The sequence below is a fragment of the Trichogramma pretiosum genome, unplaced genomic scaffold, assembly GCF_000599845.2.
Source record: "Trichogramma pretiosum strain Unisexual culture from Peru unplaced genomic scaffold, Tpre_2.0 scaffold29, whole genome shotgun sequence".
NCBI classification, from domain to species: Eukaryota; Metazoa; Arthropoda; class Insecta; order Hymenoptera; family Trichogrammatidae; genus Trichogramma; species Trichogramma pretiosum.
The window spans coordinates 332323-345243 of NW_019641669.1; the positions used below are offsets into that span (position 1 = coordinate 332323).

The following is a 12921-nucleotide window of genomic DNA, read 5'->3' on the forward strand; positions in this document are numbered from 1 at the left end:
TATAATATCCACTGGATCCCAGAAGTATTCATTTATAACACGATATCATTGATGAAATTTTTATTAAATATTTTTCAAATACATATTGGTAAAGTGGAATAATGAAACCTTTCTCATAACTTTATTTTCCCATTTAAAACATTCAAATCTTTTTCAAAACATTTTTATAAATGTATGAAAATTTGTATGACATGTGACATGAGTGCGAGTGTCTTGAATTTGATTGAGACAACCGCTCGTTTCAATTTATGAATAAATTTTTTCATACCCTAATTGTATCCTTAAACTATCCACTTTAAACTCAAAACTTTATTATTGGATTTTTCCTTTCCTTTCCATTGCATTCGTCACAACTGAAGCTATTTTTAAAAAAATATCGTGCAACAAGTGCACGAAGCAGATAACTTAGTCCTATGGATTAGACATTATCCTTGATAACCTATATTGTTTTGCACCGATGCATTTCGGCAGAATGACGATCTTCTTCGACTCTTTATTTCCTTCATTTTAATTTTAAGTTTAACTTTTTATGAACAGGAGTACATTTTGAAGCAATCTATTTATTTTTCTTCACTAGAAAACTGTTGCGCGCAAAAGCATAATAGATGACATAGCAAAAGAATCATTTTAGGAGAGACCTAGGCAAAGTAGGCATTAAGTACGTATATTAATGTAAAATAAATTAAAAATCTAAAAATAAATGCATCGGCCGGGAATCGAACCCGGATCGCCCGCGTGGCAGGCGAGCATTCTACCATTGAACCACCGATGCTGATGATGCCCGAACAGAAACAGCCTCTCAGGCCAAGATCCGGCCCGGATCTTCAAATAAGCGCCCGGATCAGGGTAAAATCAGGGGAATTTTACGGGTGTAATCACTATCTTATCCGGCCCGGACCTTGCCCGGAGTATAGTGTAAACATAACCCTTCGCGACATGATTGTAGCGCCATTAGTTGCTCAAAAGTCTGCATGTTTTGAGCGATCGGATGCAAGTATATACTCGCAATCGAATTGCTTTTCAATTCATACTTATAATATAGTATGAATATTATGAGTAACTTTCAACAATGTATTGAATGTTGTATGATGAATAATTCTTTCAAAGCATTAGCAATCACAGATGAGCGTATTTTATCTACACAGACTTCAACGACATCATTTTCATCAAAACATCATTGAAACTTTCGTCAAGACTATCGCTTTTAATCATTTTTCAAACGATGTATATTCAACTTTTCGTCTATTCTTACTATTACAGAAATTACAGACGGACTACATTAATCAAATTAGACGAAATATATAAATCAAATTAAGTTGTGCTCGTGGTTCATTGCCAACTGACACTGTCAACATGTGCACGGTGTTAAAAAATAATATAATCATGCTAGCTACATTCATAGGATTCAATCGCATAGTGGAGGTTATGTTCACACTATCCTCCGGGCAAGATCCGGGCCGGATGAGAACATGATTACCCCCGCTCTACGGGCCGGATCGCCAGCTTGATACGGGCCGGATGATCAGATCAGGCTTGAGTCAGGCTTTTTCTGATCGGGTGAAATTGACGGATAATTCGAAAAAATTTAAAAATATTTAGTAAATTTCATGCAAGTTTATTTTTCCTGACTTTTTCTGTTTCCCGGGAAAATTTGAGGGAAACCTTTAAAGCCGATTATCTCAAAAACCTACATTTTAAAATTATTTAAAGTAATTTAGATAAAAAAACAGGACATTTTTCATCGATATTGACATTTTTTGAAGGAGCGTTGTAGAATTTTAACGATATTTACGAGAGAAAGAAAAAAAGGTGTGGTTTTCACGCGCTTTATGCCGGCTAATCGGCCAATACTTACAAGTCCTGAAAATTTTTTTCTGGTCTCTTGGTATCTAATAATAAAGCCCCCTATGCTTAGTTTGATCCAATAGGCCTTAGAGCCCATTTTAAAAATCATTTTCTAGTTTATTGAAAAATCTTTGTGATTTTTTAACTCGTAATAGGACATATTAAACGGGAAATTGCACAATGTACAAGTCTTAGAATTAGTCAAAGAATACATTTGAATTTTTTCGGAATTTTCGAGACCTGCTATCACCTATTTTCAAAGGCCCAAATTTAACGCGTTTTTACTTTTTTCTTAAGAATTTCAGAGACCTTTGAAAATAAGTGATAGTAGGTTTCAAAATTTCTGAAAAAATTCAAATGTATTCTTTGACTAATTTTAAGACTTGTACATTTTGCAATTTTTCGTTTAAGATGTTCTGTTACGGGTTAGAAAATCACAATGATTTTTCAATAAATTAGAAAATGATTTTTCTAGTGGGCCCTAAGGCTCATTGGACCAACCTAAGCATAGTGGGCTTCATTATTAGGTACCAAGAGACCAGAAAAAAAATTTCAGGACATTTGGTGACCCGCATCTCATGTGGTCTCCTTGTTAATGAAACTGAAATAAAATTAAAACAAAAAAGTCATGAATTCAATTTTTATACAGATTTAATTTTATTATAACATTCATTGTTAAAGGAAACTTCGGAAGCTGACAGAGACGTGTTACGGACAAAACGAAGTTATCATTGTACCAAAACTAACACATGTATCCAATCTTAAGTTACAAGTAGTTAGTTAAGAATGATTCGATATTGTCCCGGGCGTTGACCTGCACCTTTTGAGATTTTTCGCCGATGACCTCGAAGAATAGCCTTGCCATGGCACAACCTTTGGAGTAACCCTGGCAGATAATGTGCAGAGGAGTCTCTCCTTTATCGTTAGCCGAATTTGGATTTGCGCCTTTTCTTAACAACAATTCGGCCAATTTCATGTTGTTGTTGACCACTGCCGTGTGCAACGGCGTATTACCCACGTTGTCGCAGGCATCAAGCTCCACGTGTCGATTTAATTTGTTAGTGATCTCGAATAACATATAACCCAAACGGTGATTATCTTCCGTTTTGCAAATAATATGCAGAGGAGTCAATCCCATTGCATTGGCTAAATTTGGATCCGCACCGTTTTTCAGCAGCCATTTGGACATCCACAACCTTTGGCGAGCTAAAGCCAAGTGCAACGGTGCGTTGCCCACCTCGTTCCTGGCATTGACCTTCACTTTCAGATTCAATTCTTCGATGATCCCGAAAAATGTATATGCGCAGTTACCCGTCTGGCCAATAACGTGCAGAGGCGTAAATTTGTGCTCACAAGGCGAATTCGGGTCAGCCCCGTTTCTCAGCAGCAACTCGACCACCGCTTCCCGGCCACAATGCAGAGCCAAGTGTAGTGGTGGAACGACCGATTTTCGTCCCAGACAATTGACATCTTGACCCAGCCCGATAAGTTTCTCAACTGCGTCGTAACATCCTACCATGCAGGCTATGTCGAAATAAGTGTAGCCAAACTCGTCGGTGTAATGCACTTCCGATCTGACGTATATTTTAAGGAGGCAATAAATCACGACAGACCATTTATGGAACCTGCGTCTGAGTGCGTAATGCAGTGGTGTGGTGCGACGCAACAATGGCTTGCCGTCTTCTCCAACTTTAGGTTTGTCCTTGTAGCCAGCGAGAGCCACATACGTAATAAAATTTTCTGCTTGATAGGTTTTGTTGTCTCTCAATTTTAAATTTATACAATCAAAGAGAAGTCGTTCGATTACTATGGGGTGTAATACGTCGCAGAGATTTGGAAGTTCGCCTTTCCAATTGTAGATCAGTGTATTAAATTCATGAAGAAATTGATATCGGGACTCTCTGCAATCCCAGTCAATCGAAGCAAGCATATCCTCAAATTCAAAAAAATTGTCACCGTTGAGGTCACGCATGATTTTTTCTTTTTTTGCTCTTTCTATTTCCATCATGAGATCGTTATTACTTTGAGCTGCCTCTGGGTGATCCGTTGATTCATACATAGTTCTGCAAGCTAATATACAAACACAGTATTATTATGCGGCAATATTAAAAACGCTTACAATATAAAATTAGTAGATTTAGTCCGGACGCTGAGGGGGTTTTGGTAGCCGATTGAGGTTCACAAGAACGAACAATGGTTTTCGACGTATTTTGGCCTGTTGAATCCGAATATGTAATCTATAATTATTCGAATATGTGAATTTCACAGATTTTTTAAAAACAATTTTATAAATTATTAACACTAAAATTGTTAATAATTTTTTTTTGCACACGTTTTCGAAAAAAACGAGTTTTATATTTGAATTCAGCAGGCCAAAATACGTTAAAAACCATTGTTCGTTTGTGTGAAGCTAAATCGGCTACGAAAACCTCCTCTGTGTCCGGACTAATTATTGACCGACAGATGATGACAGATTTTGCATAACGATTTTATTATTCATGCCTCTTGAAGTACTTAAAGTATGTCCAGAGACAAGACTAAACCTAAAATTTTATCGTGATCCCATGTAGATATTAATGTACAGGCGTCCTTGTGTTTACAATAAATTAAAGCCTTGAATATTTATTTTTCATACCTTTTTCATAAAATGATGATTTTATAAAATAATTTGAATAAGTGCACATAGTAGCCTCAAGTATACAAGTCTAGGCTAGAAATGTAAAAAAAGTAATTTGAAGATATTCATTTTTTAATTTATGCCGTTGAAAAGTATAAAATTTATTGACGAAAATAGTTGATAAAAAAAATACTGGGATAAGTGCAGGTAGTAGCGCTACCCAATTTAATGCGCTGAAAAGGTGAGCATTTCTCAAAAGTCGTTTTTAGGATAACCATTTCTAAACTTATGCTATTTCTCTGGGAGGTAAGAAACGATGACATAAACTTTTTTGGAAAGATGCATATTTGTGCTTCGTGTTGCTACCATAGTTAGTACCATGAGATAAATAATCATTATTATCATAATTTTCTCATGATACTCTCAGACTTTATTTTGAGTAGCTAGTACCTGTACTTATGCTAATATTTTTTATCAACTATTCTAGTCAATAAATTTCATACTTTTCAAAGGTAAAAGTTAAAAAATGAATATCTTTGAATTACTTCTTTACATGTCGAGCCTAGACCTGTACATTTAAGGCTACTAGGATAAAAGCACCTATTCCTGTGCCTGTCCGTATTACTGGATTTTAATATGTAATCAAATGTCCAGTAATAGGAATATTGAAGATTATGTCTTGGGTACAGTAATAGGTGTTTTTACCCTATCTGCACTTATGCCTTGTTCAAGATAAGCTGGGCTAATACTTTACAATCATTATATGAAAGAGGTATAAGTTAAAAAATAAATATCCAAGCCTTTATTTGTTGCAAATGAGAATGCAGCTAGACATTTTTATCTACATGGGATCACGTTAAAATTTTAGGTTTACTCTTGTCTCTGGACATACTTTGAGTACTCCAAGAAAGGATTGAAAATAATCAATTAAAAAAACGATAAATCATAAATCCAGTTGATTTATGAATTAAAACTATTTTAATTCACGAATAAATTTTAATTTTTGCAGAGCACATGTTCATCGGCTTCGGACGATAAATACACGTGCTCTGAGACTTTCCAGTTTTTCGCTTCCTAAGCACGTAATGTACTAATAATAAAATAAAAATGAATATTAATTACCTTTTTTCGAAAACCACAGTTAATGTAATATTTCCCACTGTATAGCACTGATTTATTGCAATGGACTTTAGCAGTATACGCTATGATTTATAATATATGACACATAAAAACACGTGGGCGAAGCTAATTACTATAGAAGCACATGTAGCTACTTAGGAGCACATCACGTGAATGAACTATTTCGGTTATAATCCTAGCGTGTAAATACTGCTCATACGCATCTAGTACCTTACGATACGAGTGCCATAAGTAACGCTTTTGGTACGGCGTAGTTTAGGACTCGAGCGCAGCGAGGGTTCTAATAGCTGGGCCGAAAAGTGTCCCCATGATACGAGTATCGTACAACATTTTATAGCACTGTGTTAAGGATGTTCCCTCAGACCTAACTGAAAAATTTGGGCATATTTCTAAAAAAAATCTGAAAAAATTCATACGCTTTCCTTGATAAATTCTAAGACTTTTTTGTTCTTTTAAAATTTTTCGTAGAGTTCATGATTATTGAGATAAAAAATCGCAAAGATTCATTGCTTGAAATTGTTTAAATTTGAATCGTTTATAGCTCGTTAACAATCGATTTTAGAGAAAATTTGCAAGAGCACTTTTTTGTTTAAAATGACCCTAAAAACCTTAAAAAGTGGGTTTCAGGTCAAAAAATTTAAATTTTTACTTTTGCAATGTTTTTACATTAACTTTTCTCAAAAACTATTTGGTCAAGTTTTTCCAGGTTTTGAGCCATGTTTTAGTACATACTGAACAATCATCTCCTAGTTTTTGAAAAGATTTTATCGATGCGTTTTTTTATAATCACGCAAAATAGAGTCGTTCTGCAAAGCTGAAAACATTGGGCAACACCGTTCAAAATTTTGCTGAAAAATAGTAGCTAAGATTTATTCAGTCAATTTATATTGACTAAATGCTTTTATTGCCGATACAACACACAAAAAAGCCAATAGAAAGACTTTTTAATTTTAATTCATATTAGCATTGATCGAGTAGAGTCGGTAAGGTAGTTCCATATGGGAATATGGGATAACTTGTCAATTTGTATAAAACTCCTATAAGCATGTTTACGTTCTGCTACGCGAGCGTTTTGCGCTGCAATCAGGAAGCGTTTCAGAATATAATACCGAGCCTAAAGAAATATAAAGCATTGCCACGCGTGTTGTGTGTATTGTATATCAAATGCCAGCGCATGACGTTTTTAAACTTACGTAAGCAAAAATTTATTGCCACGGCTAATGATAGTCAAAGTCAAGTGCGCACCAAGATATAATGTCAGTTTATCGGAGCTTCTCGTTCAATGAGGTTAGTGCTTTATTTTAATAATAGTGGACTTTAACAGCTTTTGGGTAATTCGCACTTTTGCACGTGTGCATCTGACAGTTTAGTTTATAACAAACATAACGAGAATCACAGTTTTTTTTTTATCATTGACATTTATCTCTTGAGCTATTTAGGTTGATACCTTATCTATCTCGCACACTTATCAATACTAACAACTGTTGTGAACATTCTCTGTAACTTATGTTTTGTAGATTGGATTCTCTGTTGAGTAGTGGCATCTTGTAAGTTCAAAACCATGACTGATGAAAATCGTAATATTTTGGTAACGGGCGGTGCTGGTTATATTGGCTCACATACTGTTTTGGAGCTTTTGAATGCTGGTTTCAAGGTGGTAGTTATAGATAATCTATGTAATGCCTTCAAAGGTAAACTATTGTATAATTGCAACATTTGAAATTTCTCAAATTGACTATTATTATTTTGAATAAATTATTAAAGTTAAAATTTAAATTTTCAGGTAAAGACAGTCAAAAACCAGAAAGCATCGTAAGAGTTGAAAAGTTGACTGGTAAACAAGTAACTTTTGTGGATTGTGACATAACAAACAAAGGAGCCTTAACCGAAATATTCAAAAATGTAAATATACAATTTTCATATGCGTCTTTTCTTGTGTTGATTACCATATTCTATAATTTTAATATATTCTAGCATCAATTTTTTTGTGTAATACACTTTGCTGCTCTCAAAGCTGTTGGTGAATCATGCACAATTCCACTTCAGTATTACCAAGTAAATGTTGGAGGAACATTAAACCTCTTAGAAGTCATGAAAGACTACAATGTAGACAAATTTATTTATTCAAGCAGCGCTACTGTATATGGAGTACCTGAAAAATTGCCACTTACTGAAGAAATGAAAACTGGTGACTGTACAAATCCTTATGGTAAGACTAAATTCATGGTAGAAGAAATTTTAAAAGATCTATGCCAAACCAAAAAAGTAAGAAAATCTGATAACTTAAAAATATATTTTGAAACAGATATTTAATACATTTTTTGTTAAATGCAGGATTGGTCTGTAATATCTTTAAGATATTTTAATCCAGTAGGAGCTCATCCTTCTGGTGAAATCGGTGAAGATCCAAATGGTATCCCAAATAACTTGATGCCTTTTATTGCTCAAGTATCTGTTGGAAAGCGTGAAAAACTTTCTGTGTATGGCAATGACTACGACACTCCTGATGGAACTGGTACTATTTTACTTCAATCTCTAACAATTTAAAATTCTCTTTTCAAAGGCACTATTTAAAAAATTTGTTAATATAATTAGGAGTTCGTGATTACATACATATCATGGATTTAGCATCAGGTCATGTAAAAGCATTGGTTTATCAAATTCAAAAAAGTCCTAAGGGTTTTCAACCAATCAATCTTGGAACTGGCAAAGGATTATCTGTGCTACAAATAATAGCTGCATACGAAAAGGCCTCTGGAAAGAAAATACCTTATGAAATTGTAGGCCGTCGACCTGGTGATATAGCATCGAGTTACGCTGATGCTAGTTTAGCTAAAAATTTATTAGACTGGGTAGCAGTTAAAGATATTGATGACATGTGTAAGTTTTATTGTTTGATGATCTATTCATTCTTATCACTATAAATTATTCATGGAAATTTCTTCTCATAGGTGCTGATACCTGGAAATGGCAACAAAATAATCCTAATGGATTTAACAAAGCTTAATTCTGTACTTTTAGTATATGTTATTATTTATTAGTTATTTATTGATGTTATATTATACAGTTGTTGAGCATTTAATTAAAAAATATAATTCTAATTGAAATATTGTTGGTGGTTCATAGTTACCAAAGTTCAACCAAAGCATTCGGAAATGATAACGGAAGAAAATAAAACTTCCATGTTTTCTAAATAAATCAAACTTTCTGTAAAAATATTTCAGTTTGTTAAATTTATTTGAGAGAATGAATATTACTTGTACATTTCATTAATAAAATAATAAAAAAATGAAATTTCAAAACTGGTTGTATAAAATCGATATAATTCTTAAAAATTCAATGAGTTTGATGATTTCTTTAAATCGTGTTTTAATTACTTAAATTGACAGCTCTAATGATACACTTTCTGGAAAATTTGAATTTATATGTGCATTGATGATGCTTCACTGGCATTTTTTACTACAGTATTATAAGATAGTATAATATTGCGAATCGTATGTCGGGTGGCACTCCGCAAGGCGCGTGTTTGTACCGATCGAGCATCATAAAACCGCCCTCTGCAGAGTTCTGAGCAAAATTTTTGTCAAGCAGTAGCTATGCCATTCGTATATTCGTGTGTATTGCTAATATGCTTATATTCCGCGCAAGTTTACATGAATGAAAGGCAAACATGGATTTTGTAAACAATGTACAATTAAGCGTAGTTATGTGAGTGAGTGGGATCATTTCTTCATCCAAGAATAATATTAAAATGAATAGTTTACATCACCATCATTTACGAAGGTAGCACAGCAAAAATGACTCCAAAACGAAAGGTGAGTGCACCATGGTTATTGAGGTTATGTTTTTCAAAACAAGTCCATAAACTATAAAGTATAAATATTTACTTAAAGTAACGAACTGGCCAAATTTGAAAATTTCGAACTTTTTGCAGCATACAAGTTCGGAGTCATCATCTTCTAGTAGCTCTGGCTCATCATCTAGCAGTTCTTCCAGTTCTGGCAGCGAATCTAGTTCTTCAGATTCTGAAAATTCTAGCAGTTCTGCAGCTAGTCAAAAAGCATCTGATTCTGAAAAATCAAAGAAAAAAGTACCAGTTTCTACACCTCGAAATGTCAAAACAAAGACTGATACAACACCATCGACAAATGAAGCAAGGACCAAGGAAAAAATTAACTCTAAATCTAAGTCTGCTGTTTACTCTTCTGAATCTGAAGAATCTCCAGGTAAAACTAAACAATCACCTACTAAACGGAAAGCTCCTGCTAGAGCTAAAGCTACTGCTGCAATTGCTCCGGTTGTAAAACAACAAAAGCCCATCAATAAAATTAGTCCAGTGACTTCAAATAAAAATTCATCGCCACCAAAATCATCTAACAAAACTAATAAACTACCTTGTATGTTGATAATTTCAATACATTTATACATGTTTTATTTATAAGGTATATATTATATGATTTTTTTAATAAAATTTTATTTCAACTTTAGCAACGATAACATCGGCGGCCAAAGCATCAGACAAAAGTAATAAATCATTTGAACCACCTGCAAAAAAATTAAAGAAAAGAAGTATCTTCAGCCCTGAGAATAGTAGTGAAAGTGATTCTGGAAGTCCACAAAAATCTAATGTTAAAACAAATAGCACTGCTACAGCTTCACAAAAATCTCAAGCACAACAAGCCAAAGCAACCCCTGAATCTAAACCACGCGCTCCTGCAGCTACTAGATCTAGTAAGTTTCAATTGCATATAAACGTGCCCATTATAGATTAAATTCTTTGAAATTAATGAATTCAATTAATATCTTCAGGTATAGTCACAAGACAAGTTGCAAAATCTGATAGTTCAGCAAGCTCTAAAAGTTCAGGTTCAGAGTCAGGCTCCTCCGGATCATCAGATAGTAGTTCTGACTCTGATTCATCCGACAGCGAAGATACTTCTTCACCACCTCCAAAAAAGAAAGACATACCACCTACTCCTAAACCTACACCAACTGCAACTCCAAAACGTCCAGCAGCATCAGTTGCTGCAGTAAAACCACAGAAAAATGTTAAAAAACCAAGTAAATATCTTAAAATTGATTCAATTTTTTTATAAACATCGTTACCAAAATTCTAACATTGTAATTTAAATTACAGATACAGTTAAAAATGAAATTAAAAGTGAAGTTAAAAGTGAAATTAAAAGTGAAATTAAGAGTGAAAATGATAGTGAAAATATGGACACAGATAAAGATGCAGAAGAAGAAGGAAAAAGAAAAGCTTCGTTAAAAGAAAAGAAAAAGCCTCCAACAAGAAGAAAATCAAAAGCTCTAATACAGCCTAAAGTAGCAGGAACAGACTCTGAGTCTGATGCAGGTAATATTTGTTTAACTCAATTTATGAGAAAATCAAAAAATAAAAAAAATGAAATCAAGTAACGAAATCTTTTTTATTTTAGCTGATGTTAAAAGACATGCTTCAAAATCTCCTAGTAAACGTCCATCGTTATCCTCTAAACAACTAGGTTTAAGTCGTTCCACATGTAGTAGTAATTTTTCTTTGAAAAGTCACAGCACTACAAGTAGAATGCGCTCTGCCCATGTTATTTCGAAGGAAAGAGAATGTCCGCTTTCGCCAGCTTGCGATTCTCGTGGTCATCTTTCTGGTAAATTTGATGCTCACTTTACTTTAGAAGCATGTCCTTTGTACCACAACACAACTGCACAAGAATGTTTGTAAGTAAAAAATATTCAAAAAATTGTGATTATGCCATAGTTTGACTCTTTGAGATAATACCTATTAAAAATTGTTACTTCAGAGAGTCCTACAAAGAGAAGAAAAAGAAAGATGAAGAAAGAAAACGTATGCTGCAACTTCAAGGCAAAAAGTCCCCGAAAGGTGGTATTCAAACCAATGATCAACGTAACTATCACAATAAAATCAAAGATCTGCGAAGTAAATTCAAAGGATTATCGACGGATGGAAATGAATCTGACAGCAAAGAAATTCAAAACGTTGATAAAACTCGACAACCAGATCTAATTGGTTTGACTCCCGATTATGATTTGAGACTTTTTATGGAAGCTCAAGCTGCGTCCAGCGAGAAAATCGTAATACCCAGTTTATTTTCTATCTTGAAAAATTGTTTATGATAAAAAATTTCCGTCATAAAAATATTTCATACACTTAGGAAAAAGATCTCAAGGACTTGTTGGACAATGATAAAGAGGGTAGTAGGAGCAGCGGCACGCGTTGTATAGAAATGGGAAAATGGGAAATGGAGGTATGGTATCAAAGTCCTTATCCAGAGGAGTTCAGTCGTGCACCAAAACTCTACTTATGTGAATATTGTCTGAGATACGCCAAAAGTCCACAAGTCTCTCGGAGGCACAAAGAAAAATGTGTTTGGAGGCATCCGCCCGGTCACGAAGTTTACCGGTAAATATAACGTTCAATTTTTAATTAACGTAACACGAGAAAGCAAGGATGAAATTTAAAAGCGTCAATTTCTACTAAATATTCGTTTTGTCGCTCTGGGAACATTCATGTTTAATTAAAATTTATAGAAAAATGATTGCTATTATGTCAGTGAACGTGTTCGACAATTTTAATTTTTATCCTTGGTTCAGTGTGTAATCTTTGTCATCCAAGCAGATTATTTTCATTGATAAATATTCAATTACAGGAAAGAAAAAATAGGAGTGTGGGAAGTAGACGGAAAAAGATACAAACTCTACTGTCAAAATCTTTGTCTTTTAGCTAAATTTTTCTTGGACCATAAGACATTGTATTATGACGTGGAACCTTTTCTGTTTTACGTAATGACACTTAATGATTCTGAAGGCTGTCACACTGTTGGTTATTTCAGTAAGGTAAGAATCACATTTATGATAGTATAAAGCGTATTGGGAACACCCCGTAAACATGAGTTTAATGAATAGGCACTGTCAGTATATTTTATTTTTTGATTTATACTTTGATGGAGTATCATAAACATATGAGTAAGAAATAATATCTAAAAAAACAATACTAATGGGCTCTTGATTCCAACACAAACAGTTCCATTCAACGAACAAATTGTAAAAATTAGACAGGTGTTTATTGAATAGTTAGTAAACAGTACTAATCGATTGTTCATCTTATGTTGACATCAATCTATCAAATAAAATAGAATTTTTCATGCGACACGTTTATCGCTCATCACAGTAATTATATCAAATGACTTATTTCCCGTTTCACCGGCCGGTGTCGTGCTTAAATAAATTCTTTTAAACACCATTTTAATTCCAATAAGTCTACGAAATAATCGAGAGGCACATTCGAGAGCCGAACTCGCGAT

General features: G+C 34.0%; 3 protein-coding genes and 1 non-coding gene across 8 annotated transcripts in view; 2 read left to right on the top strand and 2 right to left on the bottom strand.

The window, feature by feature from the left end:
- Positions 1-701: 701 nt before the first annotated feature.
- On the bottom strand, positions 702-772 carry Trnag-gcc. Its single transcript has one exon. It is a non-coding gene; the product is annotated as a tRNA-Gly (tRNA).
- A 1836-nt stretch (positions 773-2608) lies between these two features.
- LOC106652145 (tankyrase-2-like) lies at positions 2609-5736 on the bottom strand. The gene is made up of 2 exons (XM_014370940.2): positions 5585-5736; positions 2609-3915 (listed from the first exon to the last, which is right to left on the bottom strand). Exon 2 carries the CDS (start codon positions 3902-3904, stop codon positions 2612-2614), a length of 1293 nt encoding a protein of 430 aa, XP_014226426.1. The 5' UTR covers positions 3905-3915; positions 5585-5736; the 3' UTR covers positions 2609-2611.
- A 944-nt stretch (positions 5737-6680) lies between these two features.
- LOC106652240 (UDP-glucose 4-epimerase-like) lies at positions 6681-8820 on the top strand. Of its 3 annotated transcripts, none has more exons than XM_014371072.2 (7): positions 6681-6889; positions 7120-7293; positions 7386-7504; positions 7577-7867; positions 7937-8117; positions 8198-8482; positions 8554-8820. In XM_014371072.2, exons 2-7 carry the CDS (start codon positions 7164-7166, stop codon positions 8607-8609), a joined length of 1062 nt encoding a protein of 353 aa, XP_014226558.1. In that variant the 5' UTR covers positions 6681-6889; positions 7120-7163; the 3' UTR covers positions 8610-8820. The 3 variants fall into 3 exon arrangements, with proteins under 3 accessions (XP_014226558.1, XP_014226560.1, XP_014226559.1); XM_014371074.2 differs by having other exon boundaries at positions 6880-6933; XM_014371073.1 differs by lacking the exon at positions 6681-6889 and adding an exon at positions 6940-7041.
- Positions 8821-9210: 390 nt separating this feature from the next.
- Positions 9211-12921, top strand: part of LOC106652197 (histone acetyltransferase KAT7) — a 42862-nt gene continuing 39151 nt past the window's right edge. The window contains exons 1-9 of one of the 3 annotated variants that reach the window (XM_014371002.2): positions 9211-9417; positions 9537-9999; positions 10091-10333; positions 10412-10663; positions 10740-10958; positions 11041-11317; positions 11401-11692; positions 11773-12020; positions 12268-12454. In XM_014371002.2, coding sequence (XP_014226488.1) covers positions 9400-9417; positions 9537-9999; positions 10091-10333; positions 10412-10663; positions 10740-10958; positions 11041-11317; positions 11401-11692; positions 11773-12020; positions 12268-12454 — 2199 coding nt within the window. In that variant the 5' untranslated portion in view covers positions 9211-9399. The remainder of the gene's footprint in view (positions 9418-9536; positions 10000-10090; positions 10334-10411; positions 10664-10739; positions 10959-11040; positions 11318-11400; positions 11693-11772; positions 12021-12267; positions 12455-12921) is intronic. The other 2 variants (XM_014371000.2, XM_014371001.2) reach the window with 2 other exon arrangements.

Bases quoted from the DNA above. Each gene is read 5' to 3' on its own strand.
- LOC106652145 (XM_014370940.2), bottom strand. From the start codon at position 3,904: ATGTATGAATCAACGGATCACCCAGAGGCAGCTCAAAGTAATAACGAT.
- LOC106652240 (XM_014371072.2), top strand. From the start codon at position 7,164: ATGACTGATGAAAATCGTAATATTTTGGTAACGGGCGGTGCTGGTTAT. The intron at 7,868-7,936 runs GTAAGAAAATCT...TGTTAAATGCAG, and splicing joins ATCTATGCCAAACCAAAAAA to GATTGGTCTGTAATATCTTT. The intron at 8,118-8,197 runs GTACTATTTTAC...TAATATAATTAG, and splicing joins CGACACTCCTGATGGAACTG to GAGTTCGTGATTACATACAT.